This window comes from Chrysemys picta, chromosome 10 (genome assembly GCF_011386835.1).
Source record: "Chrysemys picta bellii isolate R12L10 chromosome 10, ASM1138683v2, whole genome shotgun sequence".
In the NCBI taxonomy this organism is placed as follows: Eukaryota; Metazoa; Chordata; order Testudines; family Emydidae; genus Chrysemys; species Chrysemys picta.
This window is the reverse complement of record NC_088800.1, coordinates 43,652,870-43,665,763: the sequence shown is the minus strand read 5'-3', so window position 1 is coordinate 43,665,763 and position 12,894 is coordinate 43,652,870. Positions and strand designations below refer to the sequence as shown.

Here is a 12,894-nt window from a genome sequence, read left to right as displayed (position 1 = left end):
TTGTCACTAATGGCAACTGAGATTCTCCTCTTCTTCCCCTGACACTTCTCCTTTGTGCTTCACGCTTGGAGAGTGAGCTTTAAATGAGTTGATAGTGAATAGGTAGATTACTCTTTACTCCTGGGGGAATTGTGCACAGAATTTTTAAGTGCAGAACACTTTCAAATTCTGCATATTATTTGTCAAAATAACACAATATAATCACACCAGTTTCAATTATTTTTGGTCACTTATTTTGAAATACCTGTCAGCAAGTATGTCTGTAACAATACAAACAACAAAAGATTCAGGAAATGTTTTTTGACAGATTCCTTATTAGGCATATTAATACAGAACTCTGAGTAATTAATTTAAACTACAATATCATTTCTCGCACCCCTCAGAAGCAGTTCAAAGACTTGGGGGAGTCAGAGGTAATGGAGGAGCTGAGAGAGAGAAGTAATTGCTGGGACAGAGCCTGGGTGTGAACTTGGAGGGTTGTTGGGTATGGGTGGGAAAAGTATGGAACAGATTTTTGCAGGGGGGGAGGCAGGGAGAGATTGTTAAGGAGCATCCCCCATGCAGACCCCAGCTGACCCCTAGCCTCTCCCATTCAGTCAGGCACATCTGCCAATCCCCATGTGTCCTTGCATCCCTTGTCCACATGTCTCCCCCTTCTCCATGTGGCCCTGTGCTCCCACTCAGCCACTCCTGTCACCATGTGGCCCTGCACTTCCACTCTCATTCAGCCCCTCCCCAAGTCTATTCTCCCCCACTAGCCCTTATGAGCCCTTGTTTGACTCCCCAGCAGGCCCATGCTGTCTGTGTCCCCTGTCTCCTGACCTGGCCCAACAGGCACTGTGAAGATGGTAGGCTCTTTCTCTTTCCTAGTTGGCCGGGAGCTGCTACTCTCTGGGCGCACCGCAGCGCCCTCTGGTGGGGGGGAAAAGGCAGAGCAGCAGCAACTTTCCAGCTGAAGCTTTTTTTCTGTGCAAAAAATTAAAAATATGCACAGCTCGTTAATTATGCTGGTGCACAGTGGTGCAGAATTCCCACAGGATTAACTCTTGCAGGAGTTTTATAAGCAGCCCTCTGATACTGGAAGGATCATCTTCCTGGTATCTCTGAAGCTGGTGTTTCAAGAGTAGCCTGGTTTCCAGTAGTAGGGTATTTTAAAGGACCATATGCTCTGGACACTAGCCAATTGGGCCTCTTGGTGTTTACTACAGTGCACGCCAACTCCTGGCACTGTCCAATTGAGACCTCCTCGCTGGAAAAGTCCCTAGGTTTAAGTCACAGGTGGAGCAGTAAGTGGGGGAGACTGGGGGAAAGACCAAGACGAAACTATATTGTGGGGACCGAAAGGTGGGAAAAGATAGTGCAGAAGGGATGAAGGAGAACATAAGTTTGTTTGTTTTTTGTTTTTTTTAAAGCTACCCTTAATTTTCCACCTGCAGCCTCGCTAGCAAAGTGCTAAGATGCTATTTTGGCTGCAGTTTGTAGGCACTTCAGCCTCAACTTGCTTTCTAAACTAGTCTGTTAATTCTGCTTCACATATTCCTCTTCATAAAGAGTCAAAATAAACAGCTGAGAGGGTAGCTAAGCTTTATTTTTGGGGGGGGGGGCGGGGAGAAGCACTGTCTGAATAGTCGGCAAACCTTAAAAGTTTAAACTACCCAGCTCAAAATAGAGAAGGTGGTGTACAACCTTTCCACCACTACTTTACTAAATGACTGCATAAAGGAAAGATGTCCTATAAACCTGAACAGTCTCACTTTTTAAAGGGAAGTGTGCAACTAATGAGCTAGACTGTAATAGCAACAAGCCACAACAGTGTTCATTAGTTGGCTATTGATGTATTAATTTCTCTAATATATGCCTGGTTGTGGATTATATTATATGAACCTAAACCTCTCACATCCGCATATTTGGCTCTTACTTTGCTGCTGATCAACTGGTGGTTGACTATTAATGTTACACAGCTGCCTTAAGTAAATGCCAATTGTAGCATCAATTAATTTTTTATAATTCTTATGTAGCAAGTTCCTTGATGAAATCTGCTGTAATGGTCTGAGAGTTCTGTCGTAAGGTTTGGCATAACAGTATTCAAACTTCAATATGTCATCAGCTCTGTTTCCATGCGTGACACTGTTGTTCTGGTGGCCAGACAAAGCATACTTGCTACAAATAGTCTAATCAGACTTACTGATACTTAACTTGGTGCCGTACCCTACAGTATAAAATGCTTTAAAACACATTCCAGTGCTTACATAGGTGTACTAGAAAAGTAGTTGGTCTCTTCCATAGTGGGGTGTTAATTTGTTCAGCCTGACTTCCCCTTTTCCAGATGTTGGAGAGTATGATTAAGAAACCTCGCCCAACCCGTGCTGAGGGCAGTGACGTAGCTAATGCCGTCTTGGATGGAGCAGACTGCATCATGCTGTCTGGGGAGACTGCCAAAGGAGACTACCCTCTTGAGGCTGTCCGCATGCAGCACGCAGTGAGTAATGCCTTTGCTTTAAAGGGTAGAATTACATAGTCCAAAGTGGAACCTTTCCAAAGAGGTAAAGGTAGCATATATCCCACTTCCTGCTTCCTCACTCCATCCAGATGTCTGGTTGTCCAAATGCATTCAGAGTCAAGTAGCTATACCTAGCAGTTCTATAATGGCAGCTCCTTGTCCATGCTCCCACTAACCCTTACTTTTTCAAAAAGTAAGTCTGTTCTCCCTTCTATTATTTCTTCCCCCCCCATTCATCTTCTTAACCTACACTTACATAGAGCATGGACTTGTAAGCCCACTAGACCCTGACCAGGAGCAGATCAGTGTGGTGCTGCCCTCTGCCACTAGATCCTTTATGAGAAATGATTTCCTTTATATGCCAGACATGCAAATGTCAATTGCCATGTGCATTGTACTCATCACTTAGAGACAGAGCCAAGAGTTGAAGTGCAATGCTGAGATGTCTACTTCACAGTGGACTATAAGAAACCCTAACTTATGTTTATATGCCAAGGTTGAGCTTTCTTACTTGTTACCCTGGTGTTGATTCCCTTGAGTCCACTGCTCTAATCTCTAACTCCACTTTTGACACCTTCTGTGCTGCGGAGCTGCACCAAGGATCACTTTGACCTTGATTTGAGCTCAACTCCATATACTGAAAAACAATTCAAATTTAAATAAATTAACTTGTGTGGTGAGGGAGTGGGATGGTTTAATGGGGTGCTTGTTCCAGGTTTACTGTCCTGTTGCATTCAACAGCTCTGCATTTGACTACTGTTTATGAGGATGTTTCTTGCATGATGACTGACAGGACTTATTTTTTTTTACATGTTTAAACTGCCAGAAACCTCTCTGCTCTGCTTTGAGTTCACCCAGCTCATCTTCCCATTAATTTAAGTTTAATGCTAAGTGTCTAGAAGTACTGATAATCTCCGGGTAACTGCTGTGAATTACAGCATTGACAATGCACTAGTTTGTCAGTTGCAGTTCAGGTTATATAGATTAATAAACATAGCTACTATATGTGTATTTACAATTCCTTACATAAGTATACTTTCTTCTCACTGTTAACTGTATTTGGTCTACATTCACTGGAACTTTTGTACACTTAGGGAACAGATGATGAAACCAGATTGGTGTGGGCCAGTGATCTTAAAGCATGTGATCGCTCTGCACTGTAAACTGTTCACTAACTGCCTGCCTAAAGCTTCTCCTACTAGGAAATCTTGAGGGTTGACCCTGATATCTAAATCTGGAAACTTGCTGCAGTAAAACTTAATTTCAAAAATGAACTCTTGTGATCCAGTTTAGTTTCAGATAATCTAGTTTGGCTAGCAGAAGTTCTTTAGATCTGGCCACTAGATAGTGCATGGGTACTGGTGGTCTCAAGTGTTTGACCTTCCTTATTTTTTTAGTTACTGTAGGTACATCAAAGGACATGGTCAACAGATTCATACAAATAGTTCTAGGATTGATTTCCCCCCCCCACACACACACGGCAAAATACTGCCTTTTTTAATGGATGGTGGCTTTCAGTGATGCAGTCTTGAACTTCCGTATTGTAGCTCATCATACGTATACTGCATTTATGCTAGGTTCTTAACTACCAGGTTAAGTTCTGAACACTTGGTTTCATAGTGGCAAAACATATTGGAGACTTGAACCTCCAAGCATGAGGGGGAAAATAAACCAGTGCACGCAGCTAAGAAGGAATGCAAAATGGATGTGCCTACTGGCTTTGATGGTTATGATTCTGAAGGTTTTGGCCCCACCTTTTCTTAAACTTGGGCTATCCCCAAATCAAACCCAGCATGTGGAGGCATTTAGTACTGCTGCAACATTACTAGGAGTAGCTAGACACTTGCGTGTTTTTTCCTAAAGTGAATGCTATTCAAATGGGCCGAGTTACAGCCTCGGAGCACCAGCAACTTCTGCTTGCCTCTTTTGCTGTGACACAATGAGTAGTTAATATCTGCACACATGGACTAAGGCTTGTCTGCACAAAGGTGCACAAAATCCCCAGACTCAGCTGAGGGCAGTTGAAAACATTGAGGCTTTCTGTTGCCTTTGGGGGGGGGGGGGAATCTCACTAAGCTCTGTAGAGCATCTCGGGTCAAAACCTCAGATTATGGAATCTGGCTGCTGTGAGGCTCAGTTTCTCCACCTTTCCAGACTAAGCCATATAAAATGGCAGTGTGACCGCTTACCAGCATTGCAAGTACTGATCACTGTAAAACTAACTGAAAGGAGCTGCTCTTCTTTCTAGAAGAAAACAATTTATTCTAAAATTTAGCAGGGGGTAAAAAAATCTGATACGACAGTGACTGAGCACTATAGAAATGTCTACACAGTTCAAGCAAATTCAGGTTCCCCTAGCACTTATGCAGTCCCATTACCTGCAGCTCCATTTACTAGAACTGCTCTTCCTAGAAGGAGGGTCTTAATACTGGGTTGCTAAGTTGTTTTTTGTCACTTCTAGAGCACAATTTTTCCCCTTTTCAGGAGCATGAGGGTTTTACATGCAGTGTATGGTGACTGCATAATCCTCCTGGGTTGCTCCTGCTTTCTTCCTGGCTAAGTGTTTGCCAGTGGTAAGACTGCTCAATTCCAGTGACATCAAAATGAGCATGGACCACTTTTATTGATGCTTTCTTGGTCTAAAAATAAAGTCAGCTGATGAGAGTAGTAGGACCCTTATGTTCCTGCTTTCCAGCTTCTGTTATGAAAAATGTTTTTACACATTTCAGCATCTTCTATAAATGTGAAGCAATACTTTGCTCAGACTCTAGTCCTTCATACAAGTTTACTTTTTTGTATTGCTACTCTGTATTGCCAAAACTTTGTTACAAAATACTCCAGCAGCAAAACTGGATGCTTAGCTAATGGACGTAGGCTCAAAGATCACTGACAGCTGCTACCTGTATACATAAGACAGTATTTCCATGAAACATCAGCTCAGTGGTTAGGGAATATGGATCAAACTGGTTCTTCACACCTACACTGAAAACAATGAGATGCTCTAGCTAGGTGCTCTTCCTCCCCATAGCTTCTAGGAATGTTTAGGGTGTTTCAGACCCTAGAAGTACTTTTATGTACTAATCTAAAAGAAGCAACAGAGGGTCCTGTGGCACCTTTGAGACTAACAGAAGTACTGGGAGCATAAGCTTCAAAGGTGCCACAGGACCCTCTGTTGCTTTTTACAGATTCAGACTAACACGGCTACCCCTCTGATACTTAATCTAAAAGAATTTATCCTTTAGGAATGGGGGAGAAAGCTTCTGTTTAAACTTGGTGCCAGAAGTTTTTCCAGTATACTTGATATGTCCTTTCTACACCCAGTGAATCTCTGACCTGACAGATGTGTTGGTAGAACGTAATAATCACCACTTGGTGACAACTCTCTAATTTCTATTGGATAACTAAAATTAACTATAGTGGTAATCCTAATGTCCCCAAAAGAATTCCTAGAGTACTGTGCCTCATCAGTAGCAAGTTTTCAGATGTTGGACAGGATACCTCTTCCTGGGAAGGAAGCAGTTCCCAAAACTTCCATTGGTCCTGTCAGTTTAAAAAGTTGACAGCTAATTTGATCAGTGGGAAAAACAAGTCTTGAAACTCTGTCCTTGCCAGTTTGTCCAAAGAGCTCAATTAAATTCAAAGAAAGTAGGGCTAGGTCTATACTGCCCTGCAGTTTGGACTACAGGGGAGTTAATAGCACACACCAAAGTGCTTTGCAGTAACTCTTCCATGTGTATGCAGTGAGTGCATACTAAGATTCCTAGTTCACATTAATGTAATCCATTGCCCAAACAGAAGGGCAGTGTAGACAAATCCTAAGGGCAGGTCTGCTCTACAGACTTACATTGACGAAGCTGCAGCACATCTGCTGAAGATACTCTAAGCCAACAGAGCTCTCTCCCATTGGCTTAATAGTGACCGCTTCTCACAGCGGTAGAGTTCTGTCAGTGGGAGAATTTCTGCTGCTGACATGGTGCTGTCTACACAGAGGGTTATGGTCTGTATAATATGTCACTCAAGAGTATGGATTTTTCACACCTCTAAGTAATGTAGCTATACCGAAGTAAATATGTAGTTTAGACTAAGGGCTTGTCTACACTGGCAATTTACAATGCTGCAACTTACTTGCTCAGGGGAGTGAAACACCCCCCTGAGCGCAGCAAGTTTCAGCGCTGTAAAGCGCCAGTGTAAACAGTGCACCAGCACTGGTAGCTACGCCCCTCATGGAGGTGGGTTTTTTTTGTTTGTTTTTTTAGAGTGCTGGGAGAGCTCTTTGCCATGACTACACAAGACACGTTAAAGCGCTGTTACATCAGCGCTTTAGCATTGCCAATATAGACTAGCGCTAAGTCTAAATGCCTTTGTACCCCACCCCACACAATTAAGGATGTGGTCACACCCTACCACAAACTTGGAGAAAGCTGGTAAACATCCCCAGTAGGGAAAATGTTAATGGATCAACGTGAATGATTTGCCATGGACCTTTGGAAGGGACTAACTTAAAGAGGGGAGGGGGTGAGTTAATCTATAAAAACCTCTTGTATAGCAGGGAGCCTTTTGGTAAACTCAAGCTTATGTTGAATGTTGCCCAAAGCTGCCTGCCTTTGATTCAAGAAATGAAGATATACTGTAGGCTCCGGGTTTCCATGTTTGGAGTATGCTATATGAGGTGGAACCTTACTTTATCCCCCTTTTTATCTAACAAGTTTAAACCCAATGTAATGAAAACTTGCAGCTAATACTGTGGCTTTTATTGCATTTAATTTGCATTATAATGTAATCTAGGTCAGTGGTTCTCAACCAGAGGTCTGTGGCACACTTGGGACCATGAGCAAGTTTCAGGTGGTCCACCAAGCAGGGCTGGCATTAGACCTGCTTGGGCCCAGGGCAGAAGCCGAAGCCCACATCACCAGGGGCTGAAGCCCAGGCTCTAAGTCCCACCACTCAGGGCTGAAGCTAAAGCCTGAGCAACTTGGCTTCGCAAGGCCCCCTGTGGCATGAGGCACCGGGCAGTTGCCCTGCTTCCTACCTCCTAACACTGGCCTTAGCTTTTATATGCAGAAAAACAATTGTGGCACAGGTGGGCCATGGAGTTTTCATAGCATGTTGGAGCCTCAGAAAGAAAAAGGTTGAGAATCCCTGATTTAGGTGTCTCAGTCTGAATTATTGTTACAAAGGATCTTGTGGCTGGAGACTGGGACTCAGGATTTCCATATCCTCTGGGATATCTAGACAAGCCACTTAATTTTTTTCATCTAAGTTATAAGATGAGGATAACAGTGGCAATTCATTAACATTTGTAAAGTGCTTGTCCTCACCTGGAAAGTGCCATAGAGTGAAGTATCTCTATTTAGATGGATTTAGTCTGTCTAAAGCCTCCATTTTTCTTGCTTGCTATAAATAACTTCAGCTAGTCCTCTTGAAGAGATTATCAACTTTTCTGCATGCTTTTCTAGTAAACTCTGCAAGCCTTCTTTATGTGGTTGTGAAGGACTAGCATTGCCTAGTCAGACAAGAATTCTTGTCTTAAATGCTTTCTCTTAGGCATACTTACTGACCTGTATAAGATTCCTAGATTATTGTACAAACTCACTTGGAATATCCATGGACTGTCTGTAAACTGGATGCGGAAGCTTCTCATGACACCTTCATTCTATGAATAAAAACTAGAAGTGTCTTCTGTAGTTGTACACTTGACTAAGTTGAGTACATACAAACATTAAATGAGGGTTTCTGTACTCTACATTTTTTAGAGAAAACAACCATATAAGGAAGACTTGTTTCTATACTGTAAACAGTATTACTAAAGGGTAGGGTGGTGCAACTGTAAAGATTAAGTTTCTTGGCTCTTCTCTAAGTAACAGCCAAACCATAATGAGCCCACCTTCTTTGCTTATAAAGAATGAGATGGAAGATGGTGGCATTGTTCACAATTGGACTGTTCTTGTATAAAAGATTATTCTAACAGTGCTCTGGGCCATTAGAAGGTGGGGGTGAACACACATGCATCCCTGAAGCAACATATACCATGCATTCTACTACTGTCTGTTCTCTGGCACACCTAAAAGTTGAGCCTCTGGAAAAGTGCAGAAGCAAGACCTACAGCAAGCTGACACTTGAGACTTGTCTACATTCTATGGGGGAGTGATTTCTAAAGTGCACTGTTGTACATTAATTGGTGCACTTAACATAGTACTGTTTAAAACAATACTACATAAAATTGCACCAAGGAGCTTAGTGTGCACCAGCAGTGTCTTCATCAACCAATGAATGTGCCACACATGTGCTTTAGAAATCATACCCCATAAAGTACATTACCCCACCATGTAGACGTGCCCTCTTCATATAATTAGAAGAGCAGTTTTCGTAAGGAAGTGCCCCCCCCCCCACCTTCCTTAGCCTAAACAAGTGCAGACAATTCAAAAAAATGTAGCCTGACTTCAGGCCCTGGGGCAGCATGACTGTAAAGCTATCAAAATAATGTAGCATAAAAGGTCCCATTCTGAAAACACATGATCTGATGTACAAACTAGCTGTAGAAAATGGACCTGAATGTCCACTAGCCTTGGCACTGTTAGAATTCTAACCATGTTTGTCTGTATTAAATCTTAACCTCCGAGCCAAAGGAAGTTTCACAACCCTACCTCTAATATTCTTTGCCTGCATGACTATGACAATTAAGCAAATTAACTCAATATCACATTACTCTCTGGTGTATCTATTTCCTTCTTTCTGTCACTCCTTTCTTCTCCCTCCCTCTTACCCCGGCCTGCAGATCGCTCGCGAGGCTGAGGCCGCAATTTTTCACCGTCAGCTGTTTGAAGAACTTTTCCGCGTCACTGCTAACAACAGGGACCCTGCTGATGCCATGGCTGTAGGCGCTGTGGAGGCCTCTTTTAAGTGCTTAGCTCCAGCTCTGATAGTTCTGACCGAGTCTGGCAGGTAGGGCTCAGAGAGGGCAAGAAAGACTTAGGCTCTAAAGATAAATAAGCGTTTTCACTCCACAGAGTGTGGGTTAGAGATGATCTAACCAAGACAAACTTCTTGTGCTTCAGGCCATGTTTCAATGGGTAGAAACACGTTCCACTAGAACACAGTAGTACACATCCTGTGAGCAGCTCTTACAGTTCAAAACTTCAACTTGGCATACACTAGCAGAATCTGAGTTTACATCATCCTTGTAGTACAGCAGGATTGGAGGTAGGTAGAAGCAGAGCGAGAGTGCCTGGCAGTTGGGCATGGATGTGAAGAGTGTGCTGGCCAGGCTGGGTGGGGTGACTTGGCAGGTGTCACAGAATTCAGAAGAGAAACCTCTTGATATCAATTATCTAGTGGATGAATGTTTACTAAATAGCATACCCCAATTGCTAATTTGATGCACAAGCAGTATGCTTGGCTAAACAGATGACCACCACCAGCATGGTACCATACACTAATCTGGACTTGCTAGTATAAAACGGATAGGTAAATCTTCTGAATATCAAAATAAAGGTTATGCTATTGACATCCTGCCGGGCATGGCACCTCACCTTATCCTGTGTCACCTGAGCGCTGACTGACACGAATGTTGTATTCCCCGAATGCGTGTTGCTCTTATAGATTGCTCGCGAGGCCGAAGCCGCCATCTTTCACAGGCAATTGTTTGAGGAACTACGCCGGTTGGCCCCTCTGAACCGTGACCCTACGGAAGCCGCCGCTGTTGGCGCTGTAGAAGCTTCCTTCAAGTGCTGCAGTGGGGCTATTATCGTCCTCACCAAGTCTGGAAGGTAGGAGGTGAAAGGTTCCCTCAAGTGAAATGGACTTCAGTGACCGGGGTGGGGGAAAAGGACGCCTTCAAAAGTGTGTTTTTAAGAATGAATGAAATGGTAATCCTGAAGCAGCCAGAAAACCAGGCGACTTTAAAGCTAATGTCATCAGTCTGCAATACCCAGTTCAACCAAGAAGATGGACCAACATTTCAGAAATCTGTAGATATTTAGTCTAATTCAGTTCTTCAGCATTCCTCAACCATCTTGGCATCAGCACCAAGCACGTAAAATATTTTTTTCCTCTGATAAAATTGCGTCTTTGTTGCCAGTAAAGCTGGCTGGAAAACTTTGACAGGAAACAACTTTTGAAAGTTTGTTTATAGTCACTTTAACCAGAGAAATCTTGAAGTTTGACAGTAGGTCAGAAGTTCACTGGATGCAGAATCGAGCTTTTTGAATAAGGCAATATCTTTCAGCCCACATTTCCAGCTGGGTTGACTACAGTGCCAGCAAAAGTAAAGACCTGCCTGACATGGTATCACTGGCTAAACCATTATTAGACTATCGAATCCTCCTGTCTTCTAGTCCTGTGACCATACAGTAGACTTCAAACACAGGCCTGGCTTAAAGAAAGGCTTGTTTAAACAGGAGGCTAAAAATACAGAAGCTTGTTCCCTTTTGTCGGTTAACACTTCCTAATGTCTATCCTGCTTGGGTGTATAGGCCTTTCTTTATTATCTAGAATCCACTGTGATCTTAGACTAAAGTATCCAACAGACAGACAAATCTGTGGAATATGCCTCTTAATACTAGGTTCACCCAATGCCTGTTTCCTGCAGTGGCTTCCACTGCTTTGTGCCAACAGTGTGCAAGATACTAGTTCATGGAACAGCACCCTGGAATATCTTGGGATTTGACAAATGTTAATGCTATTAAGGTCACTTAATAGACCCTGTGTCTAGAAAATGCAGGAAAGCACAGTAAATGGTCTTAAACCCCAGCTCATCAGCTTCTAGTTTCTCTAAACTGAGAACTGAATTGCTCCTCTCAAAGCAAGTCTTGGCTAATCATAAGGGTTTTTTTGGTTCTCCAGACCCTCTTCCCCCCCCCCCCCCCAAAAAAAAAAAAAAACTGATGGCCCTCTAGATGGGCATTATGAAGTCTCACCCTGAATCTGGACCCAGCAAGTAGTAGCATAGCAGATGTCCTCTAAACATACTCAGCAAATATTCTGCGTCGAGAACTGGGCCGGTTGTGAATTCTTTTCTTTAAGGAAATTTTCAAGCTGGTGCTTGCTTTATTTCTGCAGAACAGGGAATAGCTGTAAGCATGAGAGTTTGCATCCTTCTTGTACTTGTGCTTCCAATGTTTCTGTATAAAGGGTTCCAGTCAGCCTTACACTTGACCTTTCTGAAGAGATCTGACCTTTGATATTTGAATATTTTTAGCTCTGGATTCTGTTACATCCTCTGAATACCTGGGTCCCCTTGAGCCACTGGAAAGCTTCTCTCACAGTAGAAAGGTTTTTGTGAGAGTGGCTGGGTTGATGAAACTGGCACTGCTGTCTTGTAAACAACAAACTTTGACTGAAAATCTTTAGTGTGAAGCAGCTTTGCTGAAGTTTGATTCACGAGACCTGAACCATAAGAATCTAGTTGAAACACAATTGTGCACCATATAATCCTGTTCTCTGCTACATGTTGAGCAGTAAAATATAACTATAGATATCATGGCCTTTTTCAGTTCCTGACAGATTCTGCTTAATCTCTGAGCACACACCACCTTCCAGAATTTAACTTCCCTCCTAGTAGGAAGGGGTGGCACCTGTACCACTGCTCCAGCTTCTGCTGCTGGAGACTATGAATAAAGACCATTGTGCTTACCATCCCATAGTTACTAGATGTCCCACATAAATATTTCCACTTTTTACCATATTTGCTTCCAGATCTTTGCATAAAAACAAAGTTGTGCAACAGATCATAGCAGGATAGGCCTATTACGTTATCTGTATTCATCTTTAAGCAGGTGAAAAGGGGATTGCTCCATATGTATCTGACCTGAGCTGTGTTTGAATCAGTTTATTAAAAAAAAAAAAAAAACAACTTAGAGGTCCCTAGGTTTTTCCCTACAGTTTCCCTCTAACAGTGGCTCCCAGTGATTGCCTTGAAAATAGGAGACTTGCTAGAGCAGGCTGTCTACACTTCAGAGTAGCAGCCATGTTAGTCTGTATCCGCAAAAAGAACAGGAGTACTTGTGGCACCTTAAATTTGTTAGTCTCTAAGGTGCCACAAGTACTCCTGTTCTTTCTGTTAACACTTCAGTAACTGTGCACAAGGTATGATGCAGCAGAAGTCATTCCTTCTACCTGCCTACACCCATCCACATCCACACACCCTTCAAGGGAAAGGATTCTAGATACCTCAGAAGAATTTGATTTCTTGTGACTGCAAATTCTACCACAACTCTCCCAGGCAAATTAGCTGAACTCTGTGGATGCTCTGGAAATGCCAACGATGCACCAAAATGGTTGGGTTTTTTTGCAACAATGCATGCCTTCTCCCACACCAGGGACTGAATATTGCCTTTGCCAGCCCTGGGAGCAAGAGACTCCAGCTAACCCTATGATCAGATATGCTTAAATGAAAA

General features: G+C 42.9%; 1 protein-coding gene across 8 annotated transcripts in view; it reads left to right on the top strand.

The window, feature by feature from the left end:
* The window catches only part of PKM (pyruvate kinase M1/2), a 49,783-nt gene that overhangs the window by 33,575 nt on the left and 3,314 nt on the right, over positions 1-12,894 (top strand). For 3 of the 8 annotated variants that reach the window (XM_065558523.1, XM_008166788.4, XM_008166787.4), the window contains exons 8-9: positions 2,327-2,479; positions 10,100-10,266. In XM_065558523.1, coding sequence (XP_065414595.1) covers positions 2,327-2,479; positions 10,100-10,266 — 320 coding nt within the window. Of the gene's footprint in view, positions 1-2,326; positions 2,480-9,275; positions 10,267-12,894 lie in introns of all 8 variants that reach the window. The other 5 variants (XM_065558525.1, XM_065558524.1, XM_008166789.4 and 2 more) reach the window with 2 other exon arrangements.